Source organism: Dreissena polymorpha, chromosome 13 (assembly GCF_020536995.1).
Source record: "Dreissena polymorpha isolate Duluth1 chromosome 13, UMN_Dpol_1.0, whole genome shotgun sequence".
Classification (NCBI taxonomy): domain Eukaryota; kingdom Metazoa; phylum Mollusca; class Bivalvia; order Myida; family Dreissenidae; genus Dreissena; species Dreissena polymorpha.
In genome coordinates this window covers 50,617,837-50,635,908 of record NC_068367.1, presented here as the reverse complement: position 1 = coordinate 50,635,908, position 18,072 = coordinate 50,617,837, and the positions used below count along the sequence as shown (strand labels likewise).

Sequence of the window (18,072 nt, the reverse complement as noted above, 5' to 3'; positions counted from 1 at the left end):
ACTCATTGTTATGTTAATTGTTCACAATGATTCACTGTTGTGTTATTGTGCCACAATGACTTATTGTTATGTTAATATGTCACAATAACTCACAGTTATGTGAATATATCACAATGACTCACTGTTGTGTTAATGTGTCACAATTACTCATGGTTATGTTAATATGTCACAATGACTCATAGTAATGTTAATATGTCACAATTACTCATGGTTATGTTAAAACGTCACAATGACTCACATTTATGTTAATATGTCACAATTATTAACATAACCGTGAGTCATTGTGACATATTAACATTACAGTCATTGTGACATATTAACATAACAGTAAGTATGTCACCATGAATCACTGTTATGTTAATATGTCACAATGACTCACTGTTATGTTAATATGTCACAATGACTCACGGTTATGTTAATATGTCACAATGACTCACGGTTATGTTAATATGTCACAATGAATCACGGTTATGTTAATATGTCACAATCACTCACAGTTATGTTAATATGTCACAATGACTCACGGTTATGTTTTTTTGTCACAATGTCTCACTGTTATGTTTATATGTCACAATGACTCAGGGTTATGCTTATATGTGACAATGAATCACTTTTATGTTAATTATGTTAATATGTAACAATGACTAACAGTTATAATAATATGTCACAATGTGCACTCTCAACACACCAATCGCCACATGACCAATTTGACCTTGAAAATGACATACTTTCTTACTTAAGACTTATTAAAATGAATAAATACTGCCAAGGCTTCCACAGGACACAGAATGGTTTATTAAACTCAGCATCTTGTTTTGTCGTCCAAATGATTACATGAACCACGGAGTATCAAGCAAAGATCAAATAATAAACACTGATTTGTGCTATAAGGTTTTCTCGTCCATTTTTCAGATTTTAGTCACATGATAATTCAGTTCATCAATAATGACAGTCAATATCTAAATTTGTCTTGTGAACATTCATTTATTTAACTTGCACAATACATAAAATAAATATTAAAAGCAAGAATATCATTTAAAGAATCAGTAACAGTTTGTTTGCTATTAATATATTTGGTATTTGGTGATGATTAACAAAATAATTCCTCAGATAAAAAAGACTCAGCATGAATTGGTCTTGATTTATAAGTTAACATGTTATAAGTAGACGAGTGTTTATTGAAAGATCTTTGAATCAAGGCAGAACAGGTCAACAGGCTTAAATCTGCTTGATGGAATGTCAGAGGCATTAAACAAACACCTGCTGTAAATATACATTTTATCAAGTAGTATTTTCTTATGTACAATAATATGACATGTATTAAACAGTATCAAACATAACAAGACCTCCTCAGTAAAAGACAAATGCCCCCCCCCCAAAGGCTTACGAATGATTTTTTGGAACAAAAAGACCATAAGAATTTATCTTTTCATAGAAGTGTGACTTAGCAACTAAGTCTAACATAAGATTTTAGTTTACACAGAATTAAGCACTTCTGTTAAATCATCGTTATAGTAAATGGGTTGAGAATATCATAGTATATCATAACAAGAGGTCATCTACTGTCCAAGGCCAATCACAAGTGAAGTATCAAGCCATTCGGTCAATTTGTTGGCAAGTTATTGATCAGAAACAATTTGCACACTTATTGTGACAGTGACCTTGACCTTTTGCCCAGTGACCCATATTTTAATAGAGGTCATCTACTGTTCAAGGCCAATGCACATTTTGAAGTATCCAGACAATCAGTAAATTTGTTGACACAAGTTATTGATCGGAAACTATGTTCACACTTATTGTGAAAGTGACCTTGACCTTTGACCTAGTGACCCCATTTTTGAATAGGGGTCATCCACTGTCCCATGCAAATGCATGGGAAGTATCGATCCAATTGGTCAATTCGTTGACGAGTTGTTGATAGGAAACAATTTTCACACTTGTGACAGTGACCTAGACCTTATACCTTGTGACCCTTATTTCAGTAGGGGTCATCTGCTGCCCAAGGCCTATGCACATGTGAAGTATCAAGCCAATTTGTTGACGATTTATTGATTGGAAAACAAACTGGTCTACCGACAGACCGACATACAGACAGACCGACATCCAGCAAAAAAATATACTCCCTCTTCTTCGAAGGTGGGCTTAAAATAAGGAAATTCAATAAATAAATATGGCATGGACTGCTTCAACTAAAATTAAATAGTTTTACAGTACCAGGTAGTGAAAAATGATTACCTTAAACTTTTCAGCTCCAGTTTTATCAATACATTGCTTGCTTATAATTCAATGTTTTAAAGGAGCATTGCTGTGGCAAAGTACTTTTAATAAATAAAGAGGTAAATGCTTTGACTTCCAAACATATTAAAAATATCAAATGAATTAAATTATGTTTAGCAACAGAAACAAAATATCAGACAAAAAGCTTTTGACATTTTTTTATATAACGTTTTTTGTGAAAACCTATCCCGAAACCAATAAAAATTATAATCCTTGTAAGCATCAACAAAAGCATCAAATGCAAAAACAAGCTAGCTAACTTGTCACAAAATATGCTGGTTTACAAGTCTATGTATCTTTGATCCATTAAAATGTATCAAAATGTTGTTTATAAAAATAGTGACAAAGAAAATAACTTTAGGTGACAACAAGAAACATGGAAATGCCATTAAAAGACCTCTTTAACGTTGAACGTATAAATCTATTTATTTAAAATAATTGTGCAAACTAAGTATTTTTTTGTGTGCAAAAAAAGCTTCTATATAATAAGTTCCAGTGAAATTGACATTGAACCTACTGGTCCAAAAATGCAATTCCACACTAGGTCAACATGTTTTAAGCAACCAAGGCACATAATTTCCCTATAGAACTAAAGAAATTGATTAAAAACCTTTGGTATTTTTATCATACCATTGGCCCTGAATCGAACACATCCAAAAGTATTCCAATATGTAAGTATGCATGTATGCTACATACGCAAATTATTTTAGCACAATACCTTTATCCAAGCTCAAATTATTTCAAACAAACTGTTTATCTATTTTGAGAAAAAAACATAGATATTGACCTTTGTCTGACTGGCCCATATTCTAGCCCTTTTTCTAACTTTACATATAACCAATCAACACACACATTTTCAGTGCAATACCTCCATCCACACTGCGAGTATTGAGGCAAAATATTTGTTTTAATATTTTTAATAACAATGACCTTGACTTTTACCCAACAGGCCTCAAAGGAAATCCCAGGCTAGGTCTCACATTGACCTTGACCCCACAGGTCACAAATACAATCCCAAGTAAAGTCTTGATTTAAGTTACCTACACACTAAACTTGAATGCAAGACGTCAATCAATACTTATTTCATTGCGCAAAAAAATTGGTTCCACTTTCAGTTAACCCTTTACCACTTACATACGTATTTTGATGCATTTTCAGTCCTTTAGAAAGTTAAATTTAATTATAGGCCTTTCTTACTAGATTCAAGTTTTAAAGGCTTTATTCCAACCTGAAGATACCGATGAGCAGCAAACAGCATAACACCTGAGCAGACTGCTCAGTGCCAAATACTTACCTAACCCACATATTGTCATACTATATAGCAAGTTGCAATACTCATATAAGACATTTTAACTTGAAAAAGGTGGCATTATATAAACAATGCTTTAAATCTGATCATAAAAATTGCACACACAATTCCAGTTGTAAAAGCAAATATGTAAAAGTATGTTATTTGCTGACTTACAGTTCTTAACAAACTTACCAAGTCATGAAGGTTATGACACACAGAGTTAACCCTTTACCACTTGGACACATATTTTTATGCATTTGTAGTCCCTTATAAAGTTATATTTAATTAAAGACTTTTCTTACCTGATTCAAGTTTTTAAGGCTTCATTTCCAACCCTTAGATTTTGATTAGAAGCAAACAAAATTAAGCCTGAATAGCGAGTTACTTTTAAGCTGTTTGCACATAGCAATTTTCACTTTGCCTCTAGTGGGAAAAGATTAACCCATTTATGCCTAGCGTCTAGAAAAAAGGCCTTGGCAAACAGCGTAGAACCAGATGAGACGCCGCATGATGCAGCGTCTCATCAGGTTCTGCGCTGTTTGCTTAAAGGAATTTCTGTAAGAAATATTCTAATTATAGAAATAAATATACTAGACATCCCTAATTTTGGAAATAAATTGATCCAATTTAGAAGGATGGGAGAGTCCACTAGGCATAAATGGGTTAACCCTCACACCATCACCAAACAAGACATAAAATAATTGAAAAATACTGAAAATCATTTATATTCGTCGGCATGAGATTTCTTGGTTTTTAAAAAATGCCTTTTTCATGGACATGTTAATTCTTGGATTTCTTTCCTTGGAAAAAATGAGGACTCTGCTTTGGTATTTTTTTTCATTGTGTTAAATTCAGGGATCGGTAAACCCACAAAATAAACAAAAATAATTTTCCAAGGATTCTTATGATTTTACAGTGTGCAAACAACTAATTTTGTTTATTGGTCAATAAGTATAACTGTGTTAGATCAATAAAGTCTGTAGCTATTGATTGCGATGATAAGATCTTATCTAAGCTGGGTAACAGTGAATGGCACAGAACTGTTGAGGTCCAGAAAGAAAGGGCCCTCTTCTAGGGGCTTGAAAGTGCAGGGAGAAATGTTGAACACCCCACCTGGAAGCCTGTCTAGTTGTAACACTGTGTAGCCGCGTCTGTGAGAGAGAAGACGATAAACATGGCACATGGGGCTGTACCAACAAATGCAGTCTATTTAAATCCGTAACATGGAAAACTGTCATCAAGTTGCAAACATATTATTTCAAAACAGGTGGTATTATTTGTGCTAATATCCAAATTGCGTTTCAACTGGTTAAAAGTCAATGATTCTATTGATATTGGAATAGTTTTGCCCTTCCATTTGTTGTCACATATCTTCCATTTAGTTAAATCATGAAATTAATGAACCTCGCTCTGGGAAAACAGGGCTTAATGCATGTGAACAAAATATCATCCCATACTGCGCAGTCAATGCAGTCAAATCAGCAAAGACACTTTCGGACTAAATCGGATTTTTGATAAGCAGATACTTCTTAAAACAAACAATACAAGTGTTGTCCCTGACTAGCCTGCATGCACTGCACAGGCTCTAATCTTGGATGATTACTTACGAAAATGCATAAAGCATGAAGCAAGTCTTAAATAATCTTTGGAAAGTTTACCTGAAATCTCCTGACGTTGTTTTGGTAAAGCTGCAAGGGACATTCGTACTCACTGCCACCACCTCAAATCCGACACTGTACTCCCTGTAAAACACCAGACATCATACAAATACCACATCATGTAGTCCCTGCAAAGCACCAGAAATCATACTAATATTGCATTATGTAGTCCATGTTCACACCAGAAAACATACAAATACCACATGATGTAGTCCCTGCAAAGCACCAGAAATCATACTAATATTGCTTTATGTTGTCCATGTACACACCGGAAAACATACACAAATAAATGACCTGACAAGCTGTATTGCAATCCATGGATTGCGCGAACCACCAAAAAATGGAATAGTAGTGTATAGTATGTATAATTTTATGAAAATACACAACATTTATGTTCTAATAATTTCATAACTACCAAGACACATTCAGTGGCGTAAAAACTTACTTAGGTCCGGACAGTTCCACCAGCATGTAGTTTTCAGTGGAGTTATTGTACTACCAAGACACATTCAGTGGCGTGAAAAGATTACAACACAACTTACTTTGGTCTGGACAGTTCCATCAGCATATAGTTTTCAGTGGAGTTATTGTACTACCAAGACACATTCAGTGGCGTGAAAAGATTACAACACAACTTACTTTGGTCTGGACAGTTCCATCAGCATATAGTTTTCAGTGGAGTAATTGTACTACCAAGACACATTCAGTGGCGTGAAAAGATTACAACACAACTTACTTTGGTCTGGACAGTTCTACCAGCATGTAGTTTTCAGTGGAGTTATTGTACTACCAAGACACAATCAGTGGCGTGAAAAGATTACAACACAACTTACTTTGGTCCGGACAGTTCTACCAGCATGTAGTTTTCAGTGGAGTTATTGTACTACCAAGACACATTCAGTGGCGTGAAAAGATTACAACACAACTTACCTTGGTCCAGACACTACAGTTCCACCAGCATGTAGTTTTCAGTGGAGTTATTGTACTACCAAGACACATTCAGTGGCGTGAAAAGATTACAACACAACTTACTTTGGTCTGGACAGTTCTACCAGCATGTAGTTTTCAATGGAGTTATTGTACTACCAAGACACATTCAGTGGCGTGAAAAGATTACAACACAACTTACTTTGGTCCGGACAGTTCTACCAGCATATAGTTTTCAGTGGAGTAATTGTACTACCAAGACACATTCAGTGGCGTGAAAAGTTTACAACACAACTTACTTTGGTCTGAATAGTTCCACCAGCATGTAGTTTTCAGTGGAGTTAGTGTTCTACCAAGACACAATCAGTGGGGTGAAAAGATTACAACACAACTTACTTTGGTCCAGACAGTTCCACCAGCATGTAGTTTTCAGTGGAGTTATTGTACTACCAAGACACATTCAGTGGCGTGAAAAGATAACAACACAACTTACTTTGGTCCGGACAGTTCCACCAGCATGTAGTTTTCAGTGGAGTTATTGTCCATCTTCACCTGGTAGATTGGATTGTTCTTGTGCGTGTCTGGATAGTTACTGCAGCCCCCGGCCATGCTGCCCTTCCATTGTCCTGTGATCTGAAATATGCATATGAGTCTTGTTCTGATAAAACTGGGCATAATGCATGTGCTTTAAGTGTCGCCCCAGATTAGACTGTGCAGTCTGCATAGGCTAATCAGGGATGACACTTTCCACTTTAATGATATTTTTTTGTTTAAATGAAGTCCCTTTTTTCTGAAAATCTAGTTTAAGTGGAAAGTGTTGTCCCTGATTAGCCTGTGCGGACTGCACAGGCTAATCTGGGACGACACTTTACGCACATGCATTATGCCCAGTTTTATCAGAACAAGACACATATGGCCGTCAAAATATAGAAATGTGCGGCACTCTGGGAAAAAACAGGCTTAATGCATGAGGGGAAGTGTTGTCCAAGATTAGCCTGTGCAGTGCACTGGCTGATCAAGGACAAAAAAATTATTACATTTTAAGTTTTATGAGCTCTCTTCTTAGTGAAACTCCAGTTATTGCAGAAAGTTTTGTCACAGTACTTGGATTAACAAGTACATTTTAACAATAAATATTGGAGCTGCTATAGTAACAGTGTATTACATCAGTGTCACTTGGGGCTTAAAAGTTTATGCTCAGACTGATGTACTCTGATCCTGAATGATTTGTTAACACAAGACCATATCAGGGTTGAAATATGGTTATGCACTGAGACCAGCTCAGATCAAATGTCTATTAAAATCCCGAGGGCTAATGTGGCAGCCTAACAAAACACACTATACAACGGGGGCAATTTCATTTCTGACATATTGGAAATTAGATATGGTGTGAATTATTGACTTTCACTGAAGTCAACCCATAATGTTACATATCAGTGGATCTCTTGCAAATTATGTGAAAAATGATGAAGTCAAACCTATCTGAACTTACAAAAGTACAGGAATGAGTTGAATATAATATATAGATCAAAAGAAGAGGGATGTATACTTAAAAATATGACAATAAACATTGAGGTTTACTAAAATATTTCGTATTAACATTACAATGCGTGCATCAGAGATGATTCATAAAAGGCCATTTTGACAAGTTCATTTTATCAATTCATCATTCTGAAGCAATGCATATGAAATATCTTTTCACAAAAATTAATGTCTGCAAATAATTTGTTTTTGATTTTTCACAGATAATATTTACCAACATCTGGAACAAAGCGTTGGGTCTTTTAAAGGGGTCTTTTCACAGATTTTGGCATGTTTTGAAGTTTGTCATTAAATGCTTTATATTGATAAATGTAAACATTGGATCTAAAAAGCTCAAGTAAAAAATCAAGAATAAAATTTAAAAACAAGGAAAAAAAGAGTCCTGGAGTAAAAACCAATTAGACCGCTCGGCCATCCTGCCACGTATGTATAAGAGACGTATTTTATACTATATATAAGCAATCTTTGTAGTTTCACAAAATTAAACAACAACAACAGAACTCTCCATATTATTCAATCATTTTGCGTTGCAATGCTTTATAATTTTCAGGTTTTTAAATCGTCAAAAGATGCATATAATGGCTATATTAGACCATGGTAAATGTTCAGTATTACTGTTTCCTCACAAATATCATAACTAAAACGAAAATTTGCGAATCTGAAACAACTTTTTTCAAATTTTTCAATTTACCAAAACGTGATAAGATCCCTTTAACAATTTGAATTTATTGTTTTTATGTTCTATGTTAGCTCTTAACAAGAGATGTATTTTCCCAGAAACACAATGCCCCCTATTGCGCCGCTTTGAAGCTATATATTTGACCTTTGACCTTGAGGGATGACCTTGACCTTTCACCACTCAAATGTGCAGCTCCATGAGATAAACATGCATGCCGAATATCAAGTTGCTATCTTCAATAATGCAAAAGTTATTGCAAAACTTTAACCAAGGTTAAAGTTTTGGGACACACACAATGAATGAATGACAGACAGACAGGCCAAAAACAATATACCCCCGATCTTTCAATCCGGGGGCATAAAAAACAAAAAATCACATTTTAAAGATTTTGCCAACATAATATACATTAAATCACCAACCAAGTACCACCTTTCTGCCAACATAATATACATTAAATCACCAACCAAGTACCATCTTTCTGCCAACATAATATTCATTAAATCACCAACCAAGTACCACCTTTCTGCCAACATAATATACATTAAATCACCAACCAAGTACCACCTTTCTGCCATTTGGCTCCTTAGACACAGAGTATAAAACCATTGAACACCAATCAAGTAAAACCTCAGTCATACGTCTTCCTGCTCATAAGATGGGTGGTATTAAATGGTATAACAAATGCCATTTTGTGTATGGTCACTTCAAAAGTTGTGTCACAATCACAAGAAAATAGGAACATGAAAATCTGAGTCAGTACGATTCCGTCCCTATCAAATTTGATGTCCGATTCTAAGACAAAATTATCATTGTTATGACTGAGTTTTCATGGTGCAGTTTCTTTCCTTAAAATGAACAACAGAGTATCTCTGTAAGCAAAATGCTTTCCATATTATTAAGCTAAAATTAAATCTAAGCCATCAAACCTAATCCTCACCCTTTTCTCATACTGTTTTTTGTATGGATCTGCTATTTTGGTCAGCGAGAATTCACAAGTAGCGTAGACCCGAAGTGTGTAGTGTATTGTATTATTCTTCTCGTATTGCGAGACGACCAGTGTATATGTTGCATTCTTCTTGTTCTCCACTAGTTTACACAGGTAATGGGGACTGTTTATACGGACACCATCTTTATATGGTGGCGGATCATCTAACAAAGTAGAAACATTATAATTGAGCCTGGCTCTTTAAAAAAGGGGTTTATTGCATGAGCATAAAGTTACATCCCAGATAAGCCTGTACAGTAGATACACGCTAATCAGGGCAAAACTTTCCGCTTTAATAATCATTTTCCTTTTAAAGAAAGTCTCTTCTTAGACAAAATCCAGTTTAGGCAGAAAGTGTTGTCCCTGATTAGCCAGTGTGGACAGCACAAGGTAATCTGGCACAACACTTAAGCACATGTATGTATGTATTTAACCCCTGTTTAACAGATGGAGGCTCAGTTAAAGCTCAAGTATACTAAATGGAAATATATGTGTCTTGTTCTGAGAAAACTGGGCTTAATTCATGTGCGTAAAGTGTCGCCCCAGATTAGCCTGTGCAGTACACAAAGGCTTACCAGGGACGACACTTTCCGCTTTAATGGTATTTTTAGCTTCAAGGAAGTCCCTCCTTACCGAAAATCAAGTTGAGGCCAAAAGTGTTGTCCCTGATTAGCCTGAGGACACTTATGTACATGCTCAAGGTCGGTAAAGAAAACATTCACAAAATGAGACACAATTCTACATCCCTGGTCAATGAACAAAATGTTATATAAATGCTATATTAGTTGCCCCATCCCCCTAAAAAAAAGAGAGAAAAAAAAGCATTTTTGATAAAGATACCTTTAATATGAAATATTTTTCCCGTTGCTATAAACACAAACATAACATGCATGTGTTTAGTTTCTGGGAAATATCCATTGTAAAAAAGCAGATAAATGAACAAGAGGGCCATGATGGCCCTTAAACGCTCACTTGTGTTCATGGACACCATTTGATGAAGACTTAACCAGGAGATCTAATTTTTTCAGCTCATTTGACCCAGATTCAAATATAGCCTTCATAATGTCAAAATCAGCATTCTTGTCAAGTCTCATAAAGACTGTGACATAGATGTTGAGCTTGGGCGGCAACAAGTTATTCTTAAAGATTTTACCTAGTGACCTCAAATTTAGACGACGGATATATGCAGATCACAAAATTAGCGCTTCAAGCTCTGCTTAGATAGTACTTTTTTGGCAAACATATTTGATATATCCCATCTGAAGTCCTGATTCCAAGTGAAGAGAAAAAAGTAAAAAATGCTTCACAATTACATTGGCCTAAAAAAAAATGGCATTAACTATCAACAATCTTACATAAATAATAAAGCACTCTTGAGCAGAGTTCAGAGGTGATATGTCTGGCCTCCATTCCATCTAATGGAACATTTATGATTCATACAAATGTAAAATTCTCCAAAAATCAGGGACAATTGTGTCCCAGGGGGGCCGTCAATAATGTTAAGGATCAAGACTTATGTTTAAGTCGTTCTTATAGTCAGTTATCCATAAATAATTCCATATCTGGATTATGAATGAAGTGAATCCATGCACTGAAAGAAGTACAAGAGATTAATGCATGGTTACTAGGGTGATGCTGGGTTACTAGGGTAATACTTATGGTCCAATTCTCTTGACGAAACTGATTTATGGAGAATTATCATGCTATTTATCATCCACATTTTGCGCTTGGATACAGAAGTTATGTGGAAATGTGTTCAACCGAAGAGAATTAAAATTTGAAAGTAGTAGATACTTTAAATAAAAAATAATTCATATGAAGCGTGCTCTGGGACAAAAGGCTTAACACATGTGCTTCATGCATCAACTTATATTAGCCTGCGCAGTCCGCACATGCTAATCAGGGACAAAACTCTCTGCTCTCCATGGTTTTATCCAAACTTAAGATATGGTGTATCTTTTGAGAATCAATTAATTGTGTAGTCAGTAAGAAGCAATTAATGGTGTAATAATTGATAAGGAATGAATGGTTTAGTCAGTAAGAAGCAATAAATGGCGAAATAAGTGAGAAGCAATTAATGGTGTAGTCAGTTAGAAGCAATTAATGGTGTAATAAGTGAGAAGCAATTACTGGTGTAATCAACAGCCGTTTTGGTTACTTACGAGGGTATCAGTGATAGGTAATTTATGGTGTTATCAGTAACAGGTTATTAATGGTGTCAGGCCTTTTCCGCCTTTTGCCACGGGTCCGAAAATCGGCCCAATTCCCAATGCAAATCTGGTTGTTTTTTTCCCAATTGAATTTTTTTTTTCCCAATTCCATAAAAAATAAATATTTGTTTTTGTTTTTTTGAAACCTTTTATAAATATAGAAGTTAACCTGATCCAGTGTAGAAAATAGAAAAAATAATGCATAATTAAATTATCTGTTGCCTTAAATTATTTTTAAAAACAGTAAAATATGTTAAATTGATTATTTAAGACTTTTCTTATTTTTCCCAAAATCCGGTGTTTTGCGCGCTTTTTTCACCTAAAAAAAGGCCAGGCCCTTTCCCCAAAATCAGATAAAAAAACCTGCACTTATCACACATGTTTATAATATTTTTTTCCCAAAATGTTTTTTTAAACGAGGCGAAATTCCCAAAATTCCAGTGTGGCGTTTTCCCAAAATGGAGCGGAAAAGGCCTGGGTGTTATCAGTGACAGGTAATTAATGGTGTTATCAGTGACAGGTAATTAATAGTGTTATCAGTGAGAGGTAATTGATGGTGTTATCAGTGAGAGGTAATTAATGGTGTTATCAGTGACAGTGAGGAGGAATTAATGTTATCGGGAAGAAAAAAGTTGATTCTGTTCAACAGTCCGTTTTGGTTACTTACGAGGGTAGAATATCTTCTTGCCACCCGTGTCATAGACCAACAGCGCTATAAACTCCCTGTTGTCTGCAAAGTCTGCCTAAAAACATGAAAGGAAATGTCATATCCAAACATTCATTTGATATTTCTTGCCATGACCATATTGCATTAACAAGAGCACCGCATAAATGGGTGCCACGCTCGGCTGCGAAAGCCTGTCAGATTTTTTTTTTTTTAGAGGTCACAGTGACCTTGAGCTTTGACCTAGTGACCCAAAATGGGTGTGGCATGTAGAACTCATCAAGGTGCATCTACATATGAAGTTTCAAAGTTGTAGGTGGAAGCACTTTCATTTTAGAGCCAATGTAAAGGTTTGAGCACTACGCCGGCGGACGGCAAGCAGGCTATGACAATACCTCGGGTTTTCTCCGAAAACAGCCTCTCTAAAAATCATGTTAAGTTTACCTTTCAGATGAACAGCAGGTGACCATTTTTACCACTTATCAAATATCATGATTATTAAGTCTAACCCAACCAAGTGATATGTCTAATAAGGAAACACCAAACTGCTGAGGGCTGGACAGCTCCAGTCTCAGGACCAGTTTGTACTGAGGGTTGTCACTTAGGTTGTAAGTCTTATTACTTATCTTACCTTATCAGTGATATGTCTTGTTAAGAGACACCAAACAGCCGAGGGTTGGGCAGATTTCAGCTCCAGTCTGTACTGAGGGTTGTCACTGATGTTGTAACGGTCCTTCTTGGGACCTTCTTTGGCCTCCCAGGAGCTAAAACATGTTTGAAAGTCAATCTCTGCAGAGATAAAGTGAGTTTCTCATGGGCTTTACACATATGCGCTTAGTGTCATCCAAGATTAGCTAAAATCCAGTAAGAGAAAAAACATTGCCTCTGATTCATGTGTGCAAATTGCACAGTCTAATCTGGGACCACACTGTATGTACACACATGATGCACAGTTTTCCTATAACAATGCTCATGTCGAAAACCTTTCCAACCATTTCTCAAAACTAATGACATTGTCTTTATTGATCATAGCATAATTAAGAAATAGGAATTCCCACTAAGGGCCCGACAACATAAAGACATGGCCAAAGGCTGAGTTTCACAGTTTGGGGCTGCCTTGCTGGTCTCTTTTATCCATTTGGGCCCATAGTGGAGTTTTCTTGCTCCTAAATATTACCAAATATTTCAGTCTGAGTCAACCAGTCTCATGACTTATTGACGATTTCACAGGCGACATTTTGACATAGAAGGTATCACTATCAAATTAAGTTAAGAACATTTACACACATTGAAATATGTTTCATGTAAAATGTTACAAATGTTAATAATGTTACATAATAATTAATACAGTGTGTGTAAGTCAGATTTAATTTACAGTTCCCCCTGCTTTTTCTGGACTCCCTGTTTTTGTGGACATTAAGGCAACCAACCAGTTGGAAAGATTAAAGGACATTGGTGTGAGTTTTTATGTTTGTCATTTAATTAGAATGTTTAAACAGAGCGCCTCAAGAATGATAATGTTTGATAAAAATAACAAATAGTGAGCCAATATATTCATACAAAATGAAGAGCTGCTCACAGAAGTTGTTTTATGTAATTTTAAACAAAGGAAATAACTTAAAAAAAATAAAATAATGTGATTGCATAAAATAGACAATAGGTACAGTAGCACAGAAGATTACCATCCTGGATTAGTTCTTGACAATCGCACAAACAATGTACAAAGAGTAGTGCACAAAAGATTGTATTTGTAATTTTAAACAAAGGGAAGTAATTACTCTGTGAACTACTCGGATGTTACCACTGATGTTATTTATGAGGCCAACAATTTCAATATCGAAAAGCTTTTGGGGATTAAAATTATTACAAACAAGAGCACTGCATAACTGGTGCCACGCTCGGCTGCGAAAGCTTGTCAGATTTTATTTTTTTTAGAGGTCACAGTGACCTAGACCTTTGACCTAGTGACCCAAAAATGGGTGTGGCGTGTAGAACTCATCAAGGTGCATCTACATATGAAGTTTCAAAGCTGTAGGTGGAAGGACTTTGATTCTAGAGCCAATGTTCAAAACCTATACACACCTTGACACGGACGGCGGATACGACGAGCTGGCTATGACAATACCTAGGGTTTTCTCCGAAAACAGCCCAGCTAAAAATCTGATCACTTTATAGTCTGCCCCTACTAAAGCCGATACTGTCGCAGGTACTTCAACAGTCAAATAAATACTATCCTACCTGTGAATACACGTTGTAAACTTGAACAGCTCTGGGTTCCAGTTGATATAGATTACATCGAAGAAATGTACAAGAGAGTCATAGTCTATCCAAAACACACCTGGAATGAGACATGTGCAAAACAAAGCCATGAAGATTGTAACACACTGTACTTAATAAAGTTGTGTTCTGAGAAACTGGGCATAATGCATGTGCGTAAAGTGTCGTCCCAGATAGCCTGTGCAGTCCGCACAGGCTAATCAGGGATGACACTTTCCGCCTAACTTGGATTTTTGCTAAGAAGAGACTTCATTTAAACGAAAAATGTTATAAAAGCGGAAAGTGTCGTCCCTGATTAGCCTGTGCAGACTGCACAGGCTAATCTGGGACGACACTTTACGCACATGCATTATGCCCAGTTTTCTCAGAACACGACTCAATAGATTTGAGTCATGATCTGGGAAAACCGCGTTTAATCCATGTGAAATTAATGTGTCATCTCAGATAAGCAAGAGCAGGCTGCACAGGCTAATCAGGGACGACACTTTAAACCAAAACTGGATTTTTGTAAAGAAGACACTTCTTTTAAACAACAAATGCCATAAAAACAGAAAGTGTTGTCCCTGATAAGCCAGTGTGGAATGCACAGGCTTACATTGGATGACACTCAAGGCACAGGCATGGAGCTCAGATTATCCCGACAGAGGCTCACAACAAGAGTTACATTAATTACCACATTAGCATGCAGATTCAAATTTGAATAATATCCAAAGATATGTTGAAGAGCTTGAAACCATAGAATCTGCTGAAACTATCAATTAGAAACATTCAATCCAAACCTATGATACTCTATAATAAAACTACTGGTTTCACACCGAGTTAACCAATTTTTATTCCACCATAAGTATGCGCAATAATGCAATTACGTAGATCTTCAAAAATAAATTAAATTGTAGCTTAAAGGGATCTTTTCACGCTTTGGTAAATTGACAAAATTGAAAAAAGTTGTTTCAGATTCGCAAATTTTCGTTTTAGTTATGATATATTTGAGGAAACAGTAATACTGAACATTTACTATAGTCTAATATAGCCATTATATGCATCTTTTGACGATTTTAAAACATAAAAATTATAAAGCGTTGCAACGCGAAACGATTGAATAATTTGGAGAGTTCTGTTTTTGTCGTTAAATTTTGTGAAACTACGAAGATTGCTTATATAAGGTATAAAATACTACAAGTATGTATACTCGGCGGAATAGCTCAGTAGGCTAAAGCGTTTTTACTTCAGGACTCTGGCAGGACTCCAGGGGTCACTGGTTCGAAACCTGGTCCGGGCAATGTTCTTTTCCTTTTTTAAAATTTATTCTTGATTTTTTACTGGAGCTTTTACGATCCAATGTTTACATTTATCGATATAAAGCATTTAATGAATAAGTTAAAAAATGCCAAAATCTGTGAAAAGGCCCCTTTAACATCTTGTTTCTATAAATTGTTGTTGTTTTTTAATTGTTGCAAAAAAAAGGTTCACTAATGGCTGTGACTGAAACAATGTTATGTAATAAATGGCGAGAATCCATAAACAAACCAACCATTGTCAAATGTCTGTGCATTTTTAGGGTCGTAGTTCAAGGCTTTTTGCAGGTCAGGAGTCCAATTACCCAAGTCAGTCTCACAGAATCTCCCTTTCCAGCGAAGATGATTCCAGGGGTTCTTTAGCATCCATAGTTTCTTCCCCTGAAAGAGCAGTACATGCAACAGAACAGTTACGTCCCTTGCCTGAGAATTGTAACATCTGGAGTTTTTTCCCCTGAAAGAGCAGTTCATAAAACAGAACAGTTACCTCCCCTGCCAGAGAATTGTTACCTCTAGAGTTTTTTTCAAAAAAGGGCAGTTCATGAAACAGAACAGTTACTTCCCCTGCCAGAGAAAAGTACAATCTGAAGTTTTTTCTCCCTGAAAGATCAATTCATAAACAAGTTACTTACCCTGCCAGACACTTCTGAAATCTGGTGGTTTCCCCATTTTAAAAATCCATACAAATACGGGCTGTATATTATCTGGTCAGGGAATTTTAGCATGCAGACATTCAAATTCTGAAGGAACTTGAAATGTGTAACAAAAACTGTTGCCCCTACAACACATGTTTTGATACAGATGAATCTACTATATATTCTACAGTGGATATAAAGACAAAAAGCCATTATTCAGCCAAAACTGGTCTCAGTAAACATTCCTTTCTTTTCATTCATAAACAAATTGAGGTCATTTAATTTTGAAAGTTTAAGCAATTTTCACCTAAAAGGGGAGCAAGATCCTTCCTAAAGTTTTAAGTTGAAAACACAAAATTGTGATATAATATATTCTATAGTTTACCTGTACTTCCCTGATATCAAGCATGGCATAGGCATGTGTAGGTACAAGACCAGCCCTATCGGCCTCGGCATCTGACAAGTCTCCTGTTGCCACGGTGACAAGGCAGTGACCCTTGTGAAACCTAGCCAAACCAAGCACAAAACATTAAAAAAGTTACCTAAGTTTAAGACTTTTATTAAAAGTGGCATTTTTACCATTCACAAAAAAATACTTTGTATACTAAAGTAAAGACAAAACCTTGTTTTAACATTATGAAGCACAAAAAGCTCATTTTTACAAAACTGATTTTTTTAGGTTATTAATTATGAACACTCAAGTACTGATACATGTTTATTAAGGTACATTACAATGATAATTAAGTATTTATATAATCTCACCTGTCCATGATTCGTTTGAACTCCTTCTCCTTGTCAAACCTCTCGTCCTGGTCACTGCCGCGACTCATTGAGATTCTTTCTGGTATCCAACCAGTCAATGCATGGAGATCAATGTTCTAAACATCAAATGACGTCATTTAAATTAACAAAATGAGCTGACCTCTGGTAAAATGGGGTCTAATAAAGTATCGTTATAGATATGCCTGTGCAGTCCGTACAGGCTTATCAGGGATAACAATTTCCACTAAAACTGGATTTTAACTCAGAAAACACTTTTTTGCATGAAAAATACCATACAAACGGAGAGTGCCGTCCATGATTAGCCTGTGCAGACAGGCTTATCTGGGATGATACTTTATGCACATGCATTTAGCCCAATTTTCGCAGAGCAATGCATGGGAATCAATGTTCTAAACACAAGACAGAAGTGAATAGGTGTTAAATGTTTGTGCAATAAGAGAATAGTTGTTAAGTGTGGAGTACATATATAAAGATACGTATATTTGACGCGGCTTAAACACTTGAACCCAGGGATATGAAAGGTATTTCATGTTTTCATGCAAAGCACATTAATTTATCTGTATTTAACACCAGGTTTTTGACTTATCCCCTCATTTTCATATTATTATCACACCATTTTCAAATCATTATCACATTTTCATATTATTATCCCACCATTTTCACATTATTATCCCACCATTTTCAAATCACTATCCTACCATTTTCACCTTATTATCCCACCATTTTCACATTAGTATCCCTCTATTTTCACATTATTATCCCACCATTTTCACATTATTATCACACCCTTTTTATAATTATTATTATCACAAATCAAATTACTATCCCATAATTTTCACGGAATTATCA

At 35.7% G+C, this 18,072-nt stretch overlaps 1 protein-coding gene across 4 annotated transcripts in view; it reads right to left on the bottom strand.

The window, feature by feature from the left end:
• Positions 1–964: 964 nt before the first annotated feature.
• Positions 965–18,072, bottom strand: part of LOC127855422 (calpain-7-like) — a 46,442-nt gene continuing 29,334 nt past the window's right edge. For all 4 annotated transcript variants that reach the window (XM_052390963.1, XM_052390962.1, XM_052390965.1 and 1 more), the window contains exons 13-22: positions 17,203–17,318; positions 16,826–16,946; positions 16,042–16,186; positions 14,472–14,571; positions 12,865–12,997; positions 12,237–12,312; positions 9,312–9,523; positions 6,647–6,786; positions 5,227–5,310; positions 965–4,719 (exon numbers count right to left, since the gene is read on the bottom strand). In XM_052390963.1, coding sequence (XP_052246923.1) covers positions 4,575–4,719; positions 5,227–5,310; positions 6,647–6,786; positions 9,312–9,523; positions 12,237–12,312; positions 12,865–12,997; positions 14,472–14,571; positions 16,042–16,186; positions 16,826–16,946; positions 17,203–17,318 — 1,272 coding nt within the window. In that variant the 3' untranslated portion in view covers positions 965–4,574. The remainder of the gene's footprint in view (positions 4,720–5,226; positions 5,311–6,646; positions 6,787–9,311; positions 9,524–12,236; positions 12,313–12,864; positions 12,998–14,471; positions 14,572–16,041; positions 16,187–16,825; positions 16,947–17,202; positions 17,319–18,072) is intronic.